At 42.0% G+C, this 17,927-nt stretch overlaps 1 protein-coding gene across 1 annotated transcript in view; it reads left to right on the top strand.

Moving 5' to 3' along the window:
* CACNA2D4 (calcium voltage-gated channel auxiliary subunit alpha2delta 4) overlaps positions 1-17,927 on the top strand; it is a 171,546-nt gene that overhangs the window by 78,746 nt on the left and 74,873 nt on the right. Inside the window, exon 25 of the mRNA XM_056846716.1 lies at positions 6,476-6,536. Coding sequence (XP_056702694.1) covers positions 6,476-6,536 — 61 coding nt within the window. The remainder of the gene's footprint in view (positions 1-6,475; positions 6,537-17,927) is intronic.

Here is a 17,927-nt window from a genome sequence, read left to right as displayed (position 1 = left end):
GCCTTTCACAGGTCATCTAGTTTGGCCATAAACAAAAACATAGAGAATCTTAGGACCAAGTCAAACAAGAAGCAAAGGATCAGTAATAAAGACCTGATATCTCTTGCTGTGTTCAGTTTTTCCTTAGAAATAGTTGCTTGGTGGGAGTTATCCCTTTCCCTTGTCCCTTTTCCCAAAAAATGTAGCCTGTGCAACTATTAGTCCCTATTGAGTAAGAAGACATGCAACCTTTTTTGTTAATTACACTAAAGGCTAAAGTAGATGTGACAGTGGATCCTCGATGTGACAGTGGATCCTCTAGTTCTTAAACAAGCTAGCCTGTGCATATGTAAAGAAAGAGGAGTGTGTGTGTGTGGGGGAGGTCTATTTGTAAACAGAAATGGAGTACACAGTTGAGGAGAGCTTAACACTACCCTTTTTTTTCTTTTCTCTTTTTTCTTTAAGTTTTATTGAAATAGGCAGAACACAACAGAATATGTCAAAGTACACAAACCATACAAAAAACACAATATACAAAAAAGTGAAGAAGTAAAAAAAAAAGTGAGACACAAAACAATACAGAAGCCGACCTCCAACTCTCCTCGGACAGAACAGACCACCATATACCTTATTTCTCTTGTGAATAACTTTGTTTTAATCTATTTTTACTTTAATTATTATTTAGCTATTTTCATCTTAGTCTTCCAATTTAATAGGTTTAGGTTCTAAATGACCTAAGGTCATTTTTTAATCCCTAAAATATTGATTTCTATATACTGACCATACCTTCCAGTCTATATCAAAGTCGGAAGCCCAATTATCTTCAATGTATTTACTTAACTTTCACATCACCTCCTTGCCTGATCCCTTTATCTGGAGACGCCAGGGATCGAACCTGGGACCTTCGGCATGCCAAGCAGAGGCTCTACCACTGAGCCACAGATACACCTTATTTATTATCACTGCTGCCCACCACCTGCTTTCTCAGCATGCAGTTCCTGAGAATTTCATCTCAATTGGAATGGGAGGGCGAGTTACATTAAAAAATGTGCTTCCCATTCAAACCAATGTAAATGAAAAATTAATATAAACCAGAATATGTACATGTATAATGGTAAAAACAAAGAAAAGGAATAAAATGGACCTAAACCAGAAAAAAAACCTTTTGTGTGCTGAAGTTAATGGACTTGCTAGTCTGATCTCATCAGATCTCAGAAGCAAAGCAGGGTTGGCCCTGGTTAGTACTTGGATGGGCAACCACCAAGGAAGTCCAGAGTTGCTTCACAGAGGCAGCCAATGGCAAACCACCTCTGAATGTCTCTTGCCTTGAAAGTTGGCTATGACTTGACAGCAACTCCCCCCAAAAAACTCAGTATAGAAGCCCATTAACTTTGATGGATTTAGACTAGAGAAACTGTGCATCGGTTTGAACTGGTAGCTGTGTATACTTGAGCTTTCTTGCTAAATGAAGGCTCTATTGGTCATCATCAAGGCTTAGCTTTAGCCTTGGCAAAGTAGTAATATGAAATTTGCTCACCGTAATACATGAAATGCATGAAAGAATACTTTAAGGCATCCAAAATTAACCCAGTGCTCTGAGGCCCATGTGGACCATATGCTTTCATTAATCACACAGCAGGTGAGTCAAAATTGCACTTAAGTGAGGGTGGCTGTAGGGGGTTGACTCCAGGTTTGTGAAGAGGAATTGCACATACTAGTCAATCAGCCAATTATCATTTTGAGATGAGTTTACCCCAAGGTTGTACCTGGCAGGAAGCTGATAGGAAAAAGCCTCTCCCCCTTTCCAATCTGAAACTGATTTTCACTCTATGGAAATACCCAAAGTGGAAGGGATGGGGGTGAGAAGAGATGCCAGCACCATCACTTTTCCCGCTATAGACTACACAGAAGAAAGTCTCATAAATTCTTGCATTTCCCATGAAATGGTTCGCTTCTGAACAGTCTGATGGAAAGGATGATATTGCTAAATGAATAAAAAGCAGCACCCCTCTATGTGAAATTTGGGAACTACAGGAAAGTTTAGACACTACTTTAACACCTGTGTGTGCTCTTGCTCAACCTTTCTTGTCTCGGGCACAGTCATCATGGTGCACAGCTCTTTAGCAGCAGAGCTTTTTTGGCATTGTAGTTGGAGAAGTCAGCAGCAAAGAGAGGAAGATGATGCTGGAGAAAAAGAAGATGAATAAGGGTGCGACGTGTGTGTGTGTGTGTGTGGGAAAGTGGAGAGAAAGCACCTGCAATCCTCCCTTGCCTGTTTCCACTTTTAAGAACTTTCTAGAGTGGACAGTTCTCCATTATTTTATATGTATTCTGGTAGACAACCAGTAATGAGCCTAAAAAGCCAGTATATTTTGAGGGTAGATCTGCCGGGGTTTTTTGTTTGTTTGTTTGTTTTTTCCTATTAACTCTACCTGGTTTATCCTCTTACCTGCTAGATTCTGCCAGTGTCTGCCTGTAAGCTAGCAGATTCATTCTGCCACAAGTTCATTTCTGGCCGGTATTTTTTGAAATCAAAAGTTGACAGTCCTCCTTACTTCAGATTGTTGTTGATAGAAGAAAAATATGGTAGGGATGGGAGGAAGCACTTTTCTTCTTTCACCCCATATAAACTTCCACTTTGTGGCTGACTATAAATTGCACCATGATTTCACAATCCACCCACATCCTGTGGCACTTTGTGACTAGTCATGATACATACCTTTTCTCCCCAAGATCAGATGAGCATGCCTATTATATTAGGTGTTGTGGAACACAGGCTGGATAATGCTGCTGCAGTTGTCTTGTTTGGGGGCTTTCTAGAGGCTCCTGGTTGGCCACTGTGTGAACAGACTGCTGGACTTGATGGACCTTGGTCTGATCCAGGATGGCCTTTCTTATGTTCTGATGATAATGAAACACCTCCAAAAATTAATCTGCCCACATCCTAATATGTTATCTGAGCTCTTTTGTAGGCTTAAAAAGGAAGGCATTCTTATGGAAATGTCCCTATATTCGCTCGTGGGTATGTCTGCTGCTTCCTCTTTCCTTCCCCTTGCCACTGACTCTTGCATCATCTCCCCTGGGAGGGCTTGCCACCTTCATCACCCTTGATCACTTCTTTGGATATTAAATGGAATTACTCCAGAACCATACAGATCATGTGCACTATATCTGACAGGGAGATTGTCCATAATCTCAAGAATCCCATTTGAATGGCCCTCAGGCCTGATTTACTCATGCAAGTGAATGAGGTGAGAATAAGGTGGTGGAATTCTGAGGTGGTAGAATGGGCAGCACCACTTCAGACTGATGGTGGAATATTCCACTGTGTTTTAAACTCTCTGCAAATATAAAACTAGCCGAGCAAGCCTAGAGACATAGACAGTCCTAAGACATATAGACATCCTTTACCAGAACTTAAAATCAGCACTGATTTGTTGGTTCTCGGCTCCTTTCCCACTGCTGTGATAGTATTGTATTTGCAGGGAGTTTCGTGCAAAGGAGCATCAAAACCTGGAATCCCCCCCACTTGAGGTTTGGAGTAGTGCAGTCCATTCTGTTCACCTTAACTTTACCTCTTTCTCCTGCAGATGTAAACCAGACCTCACACAAATTTGTTGGAGGTACACAAGCGTATAGAATTACCACCTGAAAAACAACAACTGGAAGCTAGAATGGGGAGGTTTCCATGGGAGAAATAGAGAGATGTGAGAAGCTCAAAAATCTTGTCCTTCGTCCACCAGAGCCCTTGCTCTGACTCCTAGAGCTCTTGATCCTTTAGTAATAACTCCTCCCATGTTATAAGAATGTTGTCTCAAGCGACAAGTCTTGAAATTCTCTTGAGATTACCAGAGATCTCAGAATTCCATTCTATGCTTTGTTCAACATGCCTTAAACTACAGGTCTGTACTGTTAGAACTGTTGCCTCAAACCTCCTTTTTCCCCTTTAGCTAAAGTTTTACTTTAAGAGGGTTACTTTGTGATAACAATTCATCACTTTTCTTTCTGTGTGAACAGGCCTACATGATGAGAGGGAGTCTGGGCTCACATTTTCAGTGGTGGGCCCGAGTACAGATACTGGACAGACTGTCCTAAGACATAGACATCCTTTGCCAGAGCTGAAAATAAGCATCGATATGTTGGTTCTCTGCTGCTGACTCAGCGTATTACCCACTCTTGCACCCAGTAAAAAGTGCTATTTTTGGATGATCATAAGTATGTCTATAGATATCTCCCCAGGGAACTAAAGGCATGCCATACGACTTTCCATGTTAGAACCAAGAATTAAATCCACTGAGGGAGTTGCCAGAAAACAAAAGAAGATTTCTAATGGAGACAGACACCAATAGCTGGTGTGCATCTCATTTTTACTTGGGCTGTGCAGCTTTCCATATTTTTGTGTTCTTTCAACAACCTTCAAAACCTGTTTGACTGGTGGTGACAGTGGAACAAAAGCAAAATGTCAGTACACCATGGGAAATGGTGCTACTCGCAAATCACTTTGGACTCTCCTAAAACTCTCATATGTCTTTAATTGGAGACAAGGATAGGCTTACATTGGATTTTGAGGCTTCAAGAGAGAAGGTCTAGTCTATGACCAGGAGCAGTACACAAGAATATCAGTTGGGGGAAATTTAACGTTCTTCTTTTTAGATGTTACTTGCAAAAGAAGTTAGAATTAGCCCCCTGTCCAGTAAACAAATGGAAAGCCCTTGTTTCCTTAGGGTTTCTGCTGCATTTGTATGTGTATCTCTGCAAGAATGTGGAAGTCACACAGCATCCTGCTGGAGGGTTTTGGTGTCCTTTGCCTGTCCCCAAAATTGCACACAGAAGAGAGAGAGAGGGGATTTTTGAATGCCACAAGGATAATGGCTGAGGCATATGAATGCCATCCACAGGGAGAGTCCTTGAATTGAGCAAGTGCTCCCCTAGGTCTGTGCAATGCCCTTCCACAAATCAACTTAATTTTAAAAAACAAAAAACAAAACCGATGTGCCAAAGACCTGAGGCTAAAACTGAATGAAGTTGCAAAGTCATGTTCAGGACATATTTGGGTACTGGTGATGGAGCCAAGAATAAAATGCACTGACAAGAGCTGGAACTGTGGGGGAAGAGAGAGGAAAACCCTTATGTTGGGACAGAACACTCAGCAAAGCTAGGATGGAATTTAAAAAATTAGAGGGAAAAGCTGATCAGAAATCCCGACCTTCAGAATGTCCTGTAACCACATGCGATTGTAGAGCACAATGAAATAGAAACAGTTCTAAATTATGCTTGGTTTCTAGGGCTAGTTCTCAGAAACAGCAGGTGAGGAAATAAACATATTTCTTGGATGTGTGACTTCAGAATTCAGGGGGAGGAGGGTGCATATGATAGAATGCTTCCACATAGAAAATGTATATTCCTTCTCATAGAAAATTTGCATTTTAGGAAGGAGGGTTCAAGCACAGTCTTCTCCCTGGCATCCTAGTTTTCTATATGGCAGGAATTTTCCTCAGTAGATTATAGAATCCAGTTCAACCCCTTACTCCATGCTGGAAATCTAAAGCTAGAACATATCCAAGAGATGGCTGTCCAGCCTCTACTTGAAGACCTCCAGTGAGGGGCAGCTTACCCACCCCATGGTACTGCGTCCATTGTCAAAATGCTTTCACTGCTAGAAACCTTCTCCTATTATTCAAATGACTTCTGCCATCCTGTCATGAACATTCACTCCGGTGAACTCCTGTCTGACATCACAAGTGATATAGTACAGACATAGTTTAACACCTCATCTACTATTTGTGAGGCCTCAGTCTTTTCGCTGATGGTTTTGTGATGGAAGTCAGTAGTGTGTCAATTCTGAGCTGTTGTTTCCTGGGATACAGTCTCCGATATTTGGGGACAGTCAATCGATGAAAATAAGATGGAAGAGTAAGAGAGGCACAATACCAAAAACCAGTGTAGAGCATACTCTATGAGCCCTGCCAAGAGCCAGCTGATAGCTATGTCTCCTGTGCCCTATCTAAGGATAGTCTAGAAGCCTGTGGGCCAATAGACAAGAGAAGCAGAAGGGATAGCCCTAAAAAAAAAGTTTAGATTCAAGATTGGAATGCCAATTCAAAACATAAGGATCAGAACATAAAAGAGAAAGAAAACTAGTAGTATCCTCAGAAAACTTCAAATTAAAATGAAAAGCCGCCTTCCAAGCTTGGCGTTCCACTGACCCCAAGCCCAGTTCCAATCAGAGAACCGCAGAAGCAACACAGCAAGGAACTCTGTTGATTTTCTAAAGAAAAACCTCAAAAGTGGAGCTATCAAACCCAGTAAATACCATATCAAAGCTGAGACTGCACTTTAGCCCTAAAGGCTTGAATTGCAGCAACAAACGAAGATGGAGATGGAGAAGAACCAAGCAATGATCCAGTGTTGAATGTTCTCTTTGGAACCCAGCCTGCTCTCTCTTTGGGCACTGAATTTGTGCATTTATGTCTTGACAGATGGAGGTCCACCCGAGGTGGTAACCGTGAGCACATCTGTGACTGTGACTGTGGGTGGGAAGACCGGACTCGCAGCAGGTAGGAGTATGTTTTAATACAATTAAAGCATAACTCTGGGCATCGTTTTAGATCTGTTTTGAGGATGAAATTATCTCAGTTGAAAATGTGTCAAGTTCCCAGTGTTTAACAGGACAAAGCTTCAACTATATATTGTGTTAAGCTGACATATAGATTCAATTTCATGTTCATGTTGGGTAAACATGAGCTGTTTTTCATCCATTTTTCAGCTCATTCCCCCTACCTTGATTTTGTTAATTTTAATCTGAGGCCATGGAGTTCCCAAATACTCCCTGAAGCAATCTCTACAGCTTGACTGAAAGGCATATTAAACTACTCTCCACAAAACAGCCTCCAAAGCCTCCATTGTTTACTTTTTCAATGAAAAGTTCCATCTTATCAAAAGGGCAATTTTTTGTGCAAAACCCCTCAAACGGTCAGTTCAGCTATAAGTTAGGACCTTTGATTCTGTGCTCGAACACAGTATTTTATTGCAAGTCAAGAAGCATATGCGTAGTGTAATTTAGGCATCCATAGAATTATATTTTGTTTTGTGCTTTCAACACCAGGCTTCTGCAGAAACATAGAAACGGAGCTGTAAGGGTCATCTCATCCAGCCCCTTGGGCAATGCAGGAAATTCATAACTCCCCCTATACTCCCCCAGTGACTCCTGCTCTATGCCCAGAGGAAAGCAAAAAAACCTCCAGGATCCCTGGCCAATCTGGTCTGGAGGAAAATTCCTCCCTGACCCCAAAGTGGCAATGGGCATTTCCCTGGACATATAAGAATGAGCCATGAGAACCGACCCCTGACATCCCTTCCTGCCCTCCCTCTCATGATTTGCCCAAGTTCACAGAATCAGCCTTGCTGTCAGAAGGCCATCTAGCGTCTGCTTAAATTTAATGGTGTTCAAAGAGACAAAAAATGTTGAATTTTCCTATATTGATACAAGATAACCAGTCAAATATTTGCTCCTGGATCAGAAAAATTTTTTTTATCAGTTGCTTCTCTGTTTCCCTTTGAATAGTATTTCCCCTAATATCAAATCTGAGGCCTTTTTAGGTGAAAACCACATGGGGGAAGATTTCACTACTGCAGTATATGCATACCTTTCCTAGTGAATTAGGAACCCCTGTTAGTTACTAGAATGTGCCTAATAGCTTTTGATCACTGTGCAAACGTTAGCTAAGACTTAATTATTAATTATAATTTAATTGAGGCTATTTTGTCTCCAGAGGCAAAAGCCTAAAGCTTTTTGCTTGCAAAATCAGCTCGCTACATAGAACAAATGTGTGCAATATGAGGCGTTCTTAACCCTGCTTCGGATAATGTTCCTGGCTGTTCTCTCAAGTGAGTCAATAACTGGGGGGTTTATTTTTCATTGGGGAGAAACTGCTCTGGTTACATCACAGCTGCTAACAGATTTAAAGTCCTGGTGAAACTGCTGGAATCTGTGCGGGAGTTCTGCTGTCTCCCTGGTCTGTGTATGTGACATCTCTCTTATTGTGTGACCTTCTCTTCAAGTGAGTTATTTGCTTGACACCTGATCATAATTCCAAGCATGAACAAACTCCAGTTGGCTATGTGTTTTAAAGAGTTGCTTTTGGTTGTGGTTGCATGTCGGATCAGGATTTACGTGTTGTAGCTTGAAAATTCAAAGGCCATCACCGGTTGCCTTATCTGACCTCCTTTCTGTACACTTGTTGAGACAGTGCGCGTATTCCATAATTGGGTACCTGAGCAAAAAACTTACCGTTCCTCATTTAAAAGGTTTGTTGCAACCACTTCCTTCCACTTCCGTCTGCATTGGACTGTTGGGAACCATTAGTACAGTCACAGCCTGTGCTGAGCAGTTACATGATAATGTACCTGAACTTCAGCATAGCCCAGAGGTACAACAGCTGGCCTTTTGGCTTGTACAGTTCCTATACTCTCTATTTAATTATTTGTTGTTGAGAAGGAGGAGGGGTTGTTGGTTGCCGTTCTCTTCCCAGTGTGGGAATTCTTTAAATCCTCTTGTCCATTGCGAAACAAACCAGAGAATCTGATTTTGCAAAAGTGAGTAAAAGCTTGATTTTGATTATTTCAGATGGGGTACCCCATGTTAGTAGGTAGCATCAGAATAAAACATAAATCCAGCAGCACCTTAGAGATTAACAGAATTTATTCCACCATAAGCTTTTCTGAGTCAGAGCCGACTTCATCAGATACGTGAAATGTACATCCATTAGGCTGATGCATTTATATTGACAACTTCAGAAAGGAGGGGGATGTTATAAAAAGAGACTGCTTTAAAGCAAATCCCAATCAGAAGAGTAATCTGAGTGAATTACTCTGAGTGAATTGATGACTCCTTTACTAGATCTTGTTTTAAACTGCCCCCTTCGTAACATTCCCTCTGCCCTGTTGTCTGCAACTTTGAGTATGATTATGCCTGCCTAATGGACACACTCTTCATGCATTTGATGAAGTCAGACTCATGAGAGTGTGTATGCTGGGATAAATTCTGGTAATTTCTAAAGTGTCATTGGACTTCTGCTTTATTTAGCCTGATTTATGGTTTAACTGCTATGCCTTTTCCCAGTGCTTTCTTTGAGTACCTAGGAAGGGATGGAGCTTCCAGCAAGGCAGTTTGCTGGAAGTGAGTTGTGGGATTTTCCTTATTGAGACCTGTAGGGCATTTCCAGGGGAAATCCACATGTCTCCAGTCCCCTGCCTTGAAGCCTATTTCAGATGTGGGGCTCCAGCCCAGGAGCTGGTTTCCTCTCTCGTGCTCAGACACTGCCTAGCCAGGGATTATCTATCCATTGCTGTCCTTGCTGGTTTGTCTCCTGATTGCTTTTGCTGTTGAGCTTGAAAGAAAAGGAGCCCTTGACTGTGGTCCAGAAAAGGCTCGCATACTGCAGGACATTTTGAGATAGGCACCCACAGAGTTTGCCATGTTCCCTTTGCTCCCAAATTTATTTGATATCGTTTTAATTCTGAGCGGAATTAGAGCAGCGAGAGGGGTTGCTATGGCAACTGTTTCCTTGTGCCTTTGGTCTGACTCATTTCAGACAATTACTCTCACGCTCCAGGATTCACAGATGTGATAGAGGAAGAGTCATGTGCTGGGCTTTCAACTTTTCACTTTTAATTTCCTCTTGCCTTTCACTGGTATTAACTACTGCATAGCCCCAACCCTGTTGAAACGTATACGTGGATGCATTTCGGCTAAGTAGGGAGCCGCGTCAGCAGAAGTGAGCAGGGTGAGGATGTGATCATCACTATATTGGGCCCCTGATGCATTTGAGGGCCTAGATCTGGATATGTGTACCAATCTTCAATCTTAGTACTATAGACAGTGCATTTATGTGTAAACGTAATAATTGCATGAATGTGTGAGTTGTTTCTGTCCATGTAAGCTGTGTATGTGTTATTGTATGTGTAAAGTTGTGTGTGCGTAGATGGAAATGGAGGTGGATGAATGATTTGTTTACAGCTTTTGCCAGAACAAAGTAAACAATTACAATCTGAGACAGGATTAGACAAGGGAGGTGTGTTTTGAATGCATGTGTGTGTTCCTGAGGTAAGACGGGCATTTTTTGTCAAATGGAATATGGTGATAGATCATGATATGGTGGAAAATGGTGGGTTTTTGTCCTAAGGTTTTCTAAGGTATGAAATGGGCTGAGGACATCAGATGCTGTAGCCTTGCTGATCCCTAATCTGGGTAGGAGAGCACTGGGGCCCCATGTAAAAGCAGGATGTAATAGAATAGATATTTTAAAGAAATGTCTGATAATATAGGTTGAGATTGTAAACCTGATTTTCTTTTGCATCATGCTTTATTCATTGCAGAGCTGGTCTTTTGCAGTAGAGTGTGTTCCTATGTGCCTAGATGTTTTTGGCTCACTCAGAGACACTGGTTTCCATGAGTAGAAATGCTTAGTGACAGAAGAATGCGCTTCACACTGCGGGGAGGGGTTGTCCCCAGGACAAGAAAAGAGCACAGCACAAGCAGGAACAAGGCTTAGGATCTGAGCCATAATCTTTAGGGAAATATTATTATGATTGTGAGCATCTGACTAGTAAAATGTTTTGTGCAGCATCATGCCAACATTGAAAAAAAGTGCAAACCTCAGACCATACATATGTGCTTGTGTGAATTCACGAGGTGCACAGGAGGACATGCTGTCAGGGCTTCTTAAAAAGTGAATCTGAAATACCGAAAGGGAGAGGAAGGCAGTTCTTGCAATCAAAAAGAACAATGCTACCTATACTTTAAATACAGGAACATATAAAGAGTTGCATCATTGGTTCTGGCAGCCCGATGCGATCTAGTCCAACTTGCAGCAGCTCTCCAAGGACCCTGATGGAGAGATCTTTCCCGCCCCTGCTACATAAGATTCTTTTCATCTGAGATGCTGACAATTTAACCTGGGACCTGGCACTCCCCACAGGGGGGGTGGATGGGGCAATAGAAGGTGATGATACCATGGCAAATCTTATAGTGCAAAGTGCACACGATTCCCACTATGCAAATTCTGCTAGAAAGCCCCTAATTTTTCAGTGTCTGGCTCCTCAAATTTCACTACTGCAGTACATGATTCTGAGGGTGTGTCAAAAGGAGACGGGGGAGGCTGGAGCAGTCAGAGCTCTGACTGTTCCTAAAACAGAACATTCCTGTGCCAAGCTTCCTCCTGGTATGTGTTTCCCTGCCTGTGCTTTAGCTGCAAGGAAGCTGTTCAAGTGTTTCATATTAAGGCTCAGAGAACACACTTTTCAATTCAGGATCAAATGCATGTCGCTCTCCTCACATGCTTCATGTCCTCAGTTCACAATACACTTAAAGGCTATCTCATTGAGATCCAAACCGGCGTCTAAATTTGGATCCCACCAAAGGCTCCATGGTGTCTCTCTTTCAAATGACCTGGATTTTTGTCAAGCAGAAGAATGGCAGAAGAAAAGCCCCTGCTTGTGGAGAAGAGCTACCCTTTCAGGAGGCAGATGGGATGTGGGGGTTGAAAAGTGACAGCTGAGAAGATCAGAGAAAGGAATATCTGAAGAGCAGCTGCTCATGGAGAGGCGAGAGGGAGAGAGAGAGAGAGATTACAATGATGAAAGAAAGTGAGGAAGAAAGGAACAACCCCATACGCTAGAAAAGAGAGTTCTGAAAGTGTATTGTACACAGTATTCTATGGTTATTTCAGAGTACAGGGACAGTCTGTGTAGACATCTTTTACTGCTTTCGTTCTAATATGGTGGCATATTGGAAAGGGCTTTTGTGATATAATATTTCAGAGTGTGGGAGTAATGTGGCATGGGCACATATACAGATTGAGTTGCAAAGCCTGTGCACAACCAGTCATGCGGTCATGTGAGCCATGGCACCAATTAATTGGTGGTGTCTGCCCAGCACATGGCTAGTTTGCAGTCCATTTGTGGATAGCCAGTCAGGTGGGTGGCACGTGCAAGTAGGGCTAATCATTGCCTAGCTCAAAGCCAGCATGAATGTAATGCTCCGTTTTCATCTCACCCTTCTTCTCAGGGTGGCTTCCATGGTGTTTCCCCCCATCTATTCAGTACTTAACAGCAGACCGGGGTGAATTGAGCAGAAACAGGTGATCCAAACTCATCCACTGAGTTTCATGGCTAAGCAGGGATTTGAATCCAGGGTTGTTTCCACATGGAAATGACTCTCCATGAAGCTGTAGCTGCATTCTAGTAAGTGTTTGCAGTGGTAAAAGAGTGTCCATGTGGAAGTTCTCTCGACAATTTCCTTGTCTCAGTCCTCCTGTGACTGCCACTCCCTACCCCCTACCCCCACCGGAGAGCTCTTTTCAGACTTAAAAAAATTATTAATATCTACATTGCTATAGCATTATACATCTATTGCAACAATGAACTAGTTCCCAGCTTGCAAGCTAGAAACTAGTACATTGTTGCAATAGATTATTGTTATCGTTATTGTTAATTGGACTTATATCCCACCCTCTTCCTGGCTGAGGCTGGGCTAAGGGTAGGTAACAACATATACAATAAATACAGTAAAATACAATACAAATATCCAAATCAATTCAATATCATTGTAATGCTATAGCCATTCTCGCCCATATCCCTATAGCATCTTGGGTTTATGGAAGCAAAAAAAATATATGAATATGGCATACAGCCTTATAAATAGAGCACATGCTCAAACCTCTGAATATCTTTATACCTTAGAATTCCCCAAATATCACAGAGCCTTCACTTTGGCCTGCTTTAATGTTCTACCTTCAGCTCTTCTGGTAGGAAGTTACCTACATATCCGCTATGCTCAGCATGTTTGTACTTGCCAATCGAACACAGTTGAAACATCTAAATATGCCCTACTGAACTGTATCCAAGGCAGAGGGTCAATACTGTATGGGGTTGTTTACCAGCCCCCAAATGGCAACTGATATCTCTGCCATTTTGCAATTGTCTGTTTTATTATTTGTTTTTTGCCTCTCCTGTTTATTTTTTAATATTTTTGTGAACATCTGGGGGTTCCCAGGTTTCCAAAACATTTTTCCCTGGGTGACCCCTTTGTTCAGATTTTTTTAAATCTGCTCAGTGGGACCACCATGAAAATTAGATATATGACAAGTGAGGGCCTTCAAGACTCCTGCGGGGGGGGGGGAACCCTCCCTCCCTCCCTCCCCACTTGCCCACTGAGCCCAGGCATGGCTGCCCAAACAAGCCAGAATGGATTTAGGTTGTGCAAAGAGGTTTGCCTACTTTTAAATTAAGGTAGTGATTCTCAGAGTGTTCGGCAGACTTGGAGTATTCAGATGCAGAATTCACTGGGACATGAGTTAATCCACATTAAAAATTGTCTTTACCTCCTTATGCTCCTCTCAGTTTCCTTGTGTATATATAGAAAGATGTACCCTGAGACTTCAAGAGCTTCTTGTACTCTTGGCTTCTCTGTAGGAAATAAGTGGGCATGGGTGGTTTTCACAAATCACATTTAAAACATGAGGTGTTTAGGAAAATACATTCTTTATTATTCTTTTAAAACAACAAGCCAGAAATATAATATACCTTCAGCTGTTTTTTAAAAAAATCTCATTGCTCTCCCTTAAACTTTAATATACCGAACAGAAAGAAAAGAAAAAGATTGCATGTTCCATCTGTCCTCCCCTCCCACCAACTGTGCCTACCTCTGTTTTCCTGGGTCATTCTGACTGAACCAAGTACATTTTCCTTGTTACAGCTTTGACCTGTTAAGCTAAGGGTCCATATCTCCTGTCTGTGTACACTTTTATTGATGGAATTAGATTGTCATTCATTATGGGTTCCCACCAGTAACAGAAAACTACTTTTTGTTAGGGGAGCCTCTGGTTTCATCTTTGCTTTGCTGTGCCTGATAGCCAGAAAAGTCGGCTGCCCGGAGTACAATAAGGGTTCTTTTTTTAACAGTTGATGCAGATATTTGTATTTAAATTCCATGCATGTACATTTTGTGCAGTGATGTCACAAGCACATGTATTATGAATGTTCACATTGCAGCATTTTCATGCTTCTAATCATCTTCCAGTCTTTTTGATTGGGACAGATCAAGCCTACAAGAAGAACCAGGTTGTTTTGTTTTTAGTGATGGCTCTCATGCATATGTTTTCAAGATCAAACAAGCTTTGGGGAGGTTATTGAAATTAAGCCATTTGGTAGATAAATTGGTAGGAACTTCCATATGTTAGTACTATGCTCCGAAGTGTACGCCACAACAACCACATGTGTAATCCAGTGCAATTCTAAACAGAGCTGCACCCTTCTAATTCCATTGACGTCAATGGGCAAAGAAGTGTGTAATTTGGTTCTTGTGGGTTATCCGGGCTGTGTAACCGTGGTCTTGGTATTTTCTTTCCTGACGTTTCGCCAGCAGCTGTGGCAGGCATCTTCAGTGTTACTCCTCTGAAGATGCCTGCCACAGCTGCTGGCGAAACGTCAGGAAAGAAAATACCAAGACCATGGTTACACAGCCCAGATAACCCACAAGAAACAATGAACTCTGACCGTGAAAGCCTTCGACAATATTAAGGGTGTAATTCTTAGGACTGCACAGTTAGCCGTACTAACGAGAACTGTGTATTCCTTGTGCCATTGGTGAAAACTCTCCTTGGACTTGCACAGACAAATTCTAGTACTGGTAGCATATCATCAAACTCCTTAATAATCTCCTTAACATAACATTCACACAGCCATGCATCTCTGGTAGTATTTTGATCTTGTACATGGAAAATTCAGCACAGCCATGCAAGCCAATTTCTGTCTTGCAGAAGTATATTGATTCTGCTGAAAATCACTATTGGTAAGTTATATATTTACCCAGTTTCACTTGAACAGTAATTCTAAAATGTTTTTACTGATGAACCTCTTTTCCAATAGAAGATAGAATAAGTAATATGAATTCAGTATATCCAGACTTTTCTTTTGATCCCCTGAAGTCCACAGCTACTGTCAGCAGGGCGGTCTAGATCCCAGTTTTATCAGCATATAGAGCTTGGCCTGCTTTATATGACTGAAAGATGATGAAATGCAAGATCTCCCCCCTCCCTTGTCTTGTTTTTATACATTTTGGGGGGGGGCCTAGAAGTTCCAGGATCCTCATTCAAAAATGCTTATCACCTCATCACACCTGAAGGCACAGTTTCTCAGTAAAGCAGAGGACATTTTCCATACTGGCTTTTATTGCATTAGCTTCTTACTCTCCTTAACCCATTGTATTCCCAAAGTACTCCAGTTTCTTTGGGACCAACCAGTCTCCAACTAACATGATTATTACTGTCCCATTTTTCTCAACTAGCTTCTCTTTCCCTTCACTTACTTCCCATTTTCAGAGCAGGATTTTAGGTGTGGAAGTATCAGGGCCAATCCTGTGCCATATCAATGAAAAATTAGAACAAACAAAGTTTAAGGTTGTAATTAAACTCACAACACCATGGGAAATGGAAAATGTCATTGGCAACAGAAGGAAACCTAATTGGGGTGGGATTAGGGGATGGAATGTGGAAGAGGATTTTTGTCTCCTCCTAATTTTTACTTCCCAGTTTTTCACATCCCCTAAACACACATCATACACCATTTACTTTGTGCAATCATGTCATTATTTCTTGCAAGTAAAATAGAGATCTATAAATATACAGCTCTGACATAAGTCCCATTTCAAGTATGATTGTGCTGTCCAAAATCTTACGGAGGTAAGTTCCTTTGAGAAGATTATAGAGATAGTAAGGTTGGAATATTATATCCAGTAGGCAGAGTGCTAGTGGTGGTTTGCTGAGTATACGTAGTAGGAAGCAACACACACATACTCGCCGGAGTTTTTAGTAATCCAGTTTTGCCCATCAGTCTGGGATAAAGCTGGAGTAGAGTTGGGTGAATTGGAGGAACTGCAATACACACCTGGTACGTAGTCTGTCCTCCACTTTGGGGATTTGTCCCTTCCCTTGTTTGTGCATGTGATGCATTAAACTGTGTTGAAATGCCTGCCAGATGCCTTTTCCCCAGTGGCCTCTCTAATGTTTCATGGGAATTTGTTTTTGCCCCAGCATCTCTCTGTGAAGAGTATTCCATTCCTTTGGGATGCAGTAGTTCTTTGCTAGCAGGACAAAGGAAGATGGAACTGCTGCTATAGATGTAATCTTGAGTCCTTCACAGTGCTCCTTTTCTGTGACAAGGGATTTGAAGGCGTGGTGGAATTAGAGGAAAGTGAGCATTGTTTTCATTCAAAACTTCAGCAGCTAAAGAAAGGTCAACTTAAAGGCATCAAAACACAACAGAAGAAGGAAGAACTCTGATGACCTGATCCATGTTCTGCTGAGGTGATTGCTGGGTTCTGCTCCTGAGTTGCTGGCGAAGTACCGAAGAATCTGGGCCAGCTGCCAGGTTGTTTCATGACTGCAAGGATCACAGTATCCACAAAAACTGCGGCTGCACGACCTCTTGTGTCATCTTCCTATCCCAGGAATACCCGCTGTGACGGGTTAGAGCAGGTTACCATGGCAATATGTGCTCTCCCCTGGAGACAGCACTTTATCCCACTTTCCTTGATATAAAATGAGTCCTTATGTTGGTTCCCCTCCTCCCATCAGTTTTAAAAAAGATGATGCTACTGTGAGGTGCTGTACGGTTTAAAAACCAGATTGGGGTGAAGGTAGCTTGAGTAACAATTCATACGGGGCGGGGGGCAGGATGCGGACACATGTGTATCTGTGTTGGAGTTACCGTATGCATGGATGCTACTTAACACTTGGATGCTATGACTCTTATTTTTAGTAAGAACCTTGGCTAGTTGCTCGGCATACACATATGGGCACAAGTGATGCACAAACATGCTTATATAAAAAGGGTGTTTGTAGCAGTAACTGATAAACAGTTTTAGATTCCTGAATTGCATCTCCTTTCCCCTGCATTTTATATGGAGCTCCTCTCCTCATTCATGGCTCTGTATCATTTCCCTCAGTCTTCCCTGAGCCATGCTGCGTTGCATTAATCTCGCATATATAGCCACATGGCTGCAATAATGATCCTGGTCTCTGGTTTGTCTGATTTGGTTACAACCACATCCATGCTCTACCCCCATCACCCATGTCTGAAAATATTCTAAGGAGATCAGACAGGCTGTTGTTCCCTTAAATCCCTCCTGGAGACCCACTTTTGCCACAAAGACTGTAAGAGCCTTTTAGATTAATTCTCTAATATCTCCGAAAAACTAACATTTCTCCCTTTCTGAGGTGGCACATTAGCCTTCAGAAAGTAACTGCCCTTTTAGTAATGGTGACCCATCCACCCTCTCCTTCACATCCTTCCTTTTTCAAGTGCTTTTAAGGCCCTTCCTCACAGAGATTGTGAGTCGTCATCCATCTCAGGAGGCAACTTGCACATTTTTTTTCGTTTGCTACAAATAGCAATGTGCAGATGGTATGTCAAGAAACGGAGGTGTGTAGAGGCATAAGTTTGTATATATGTATATGTGGGTGATCAGCTGGTGTTAGTAGGTGTATTTGTCTGCACCCTTAATTATGCAAGGTGGGTACATGCCAGAGTGAGTGTATGCAACATGCTTTCAATCTAAGGAATATTTATTCTGTTCTTGTTGTTAAAAGTCAGAAGGTGACGTTCTTGTGGAGTAATTGTGAAGTTGGTTTCTTGTACAGATGACAGGAAAGAGTAGATCATTGTTCAGTGATGTAATTAACCCCACCAGTGAAGTTTAGACTCAGTCACAGGGGTTGTCTTAGTGCCTTTGGCTATTCATTCTGTTTGCAAAAGTTTCTCTGATGCTATGGGAAATGTGCAAAGTACTAATGTTGTGAAGGGAGGGGGGAGGTGCCAGGTTGGCTCAGGTTCCCTACATGTGAGCATCAGTGTAGAGTTTTGTGCAAAGAGGAGAAATGATTAGCGCT

This window comes from Euleptes europaea, chromosome 3, assembly GCF_029931775.1.
Source record: "Euleptes europaea isolate rEulEur1 chromosome 3, rEulEur1.hap1, whole genome shotgun sequence".
Classification (NCBI taxonomy): domain Eukaryota; kingdom Metazoa; phylum Chordata; class Lepidosauria; order Squamata; family Sphaerodactylidae; genus Euleptes; species Euleptes europaea.
This window is presented reverse-complemented; position numbering and strand designations above follow the sequence as displayed.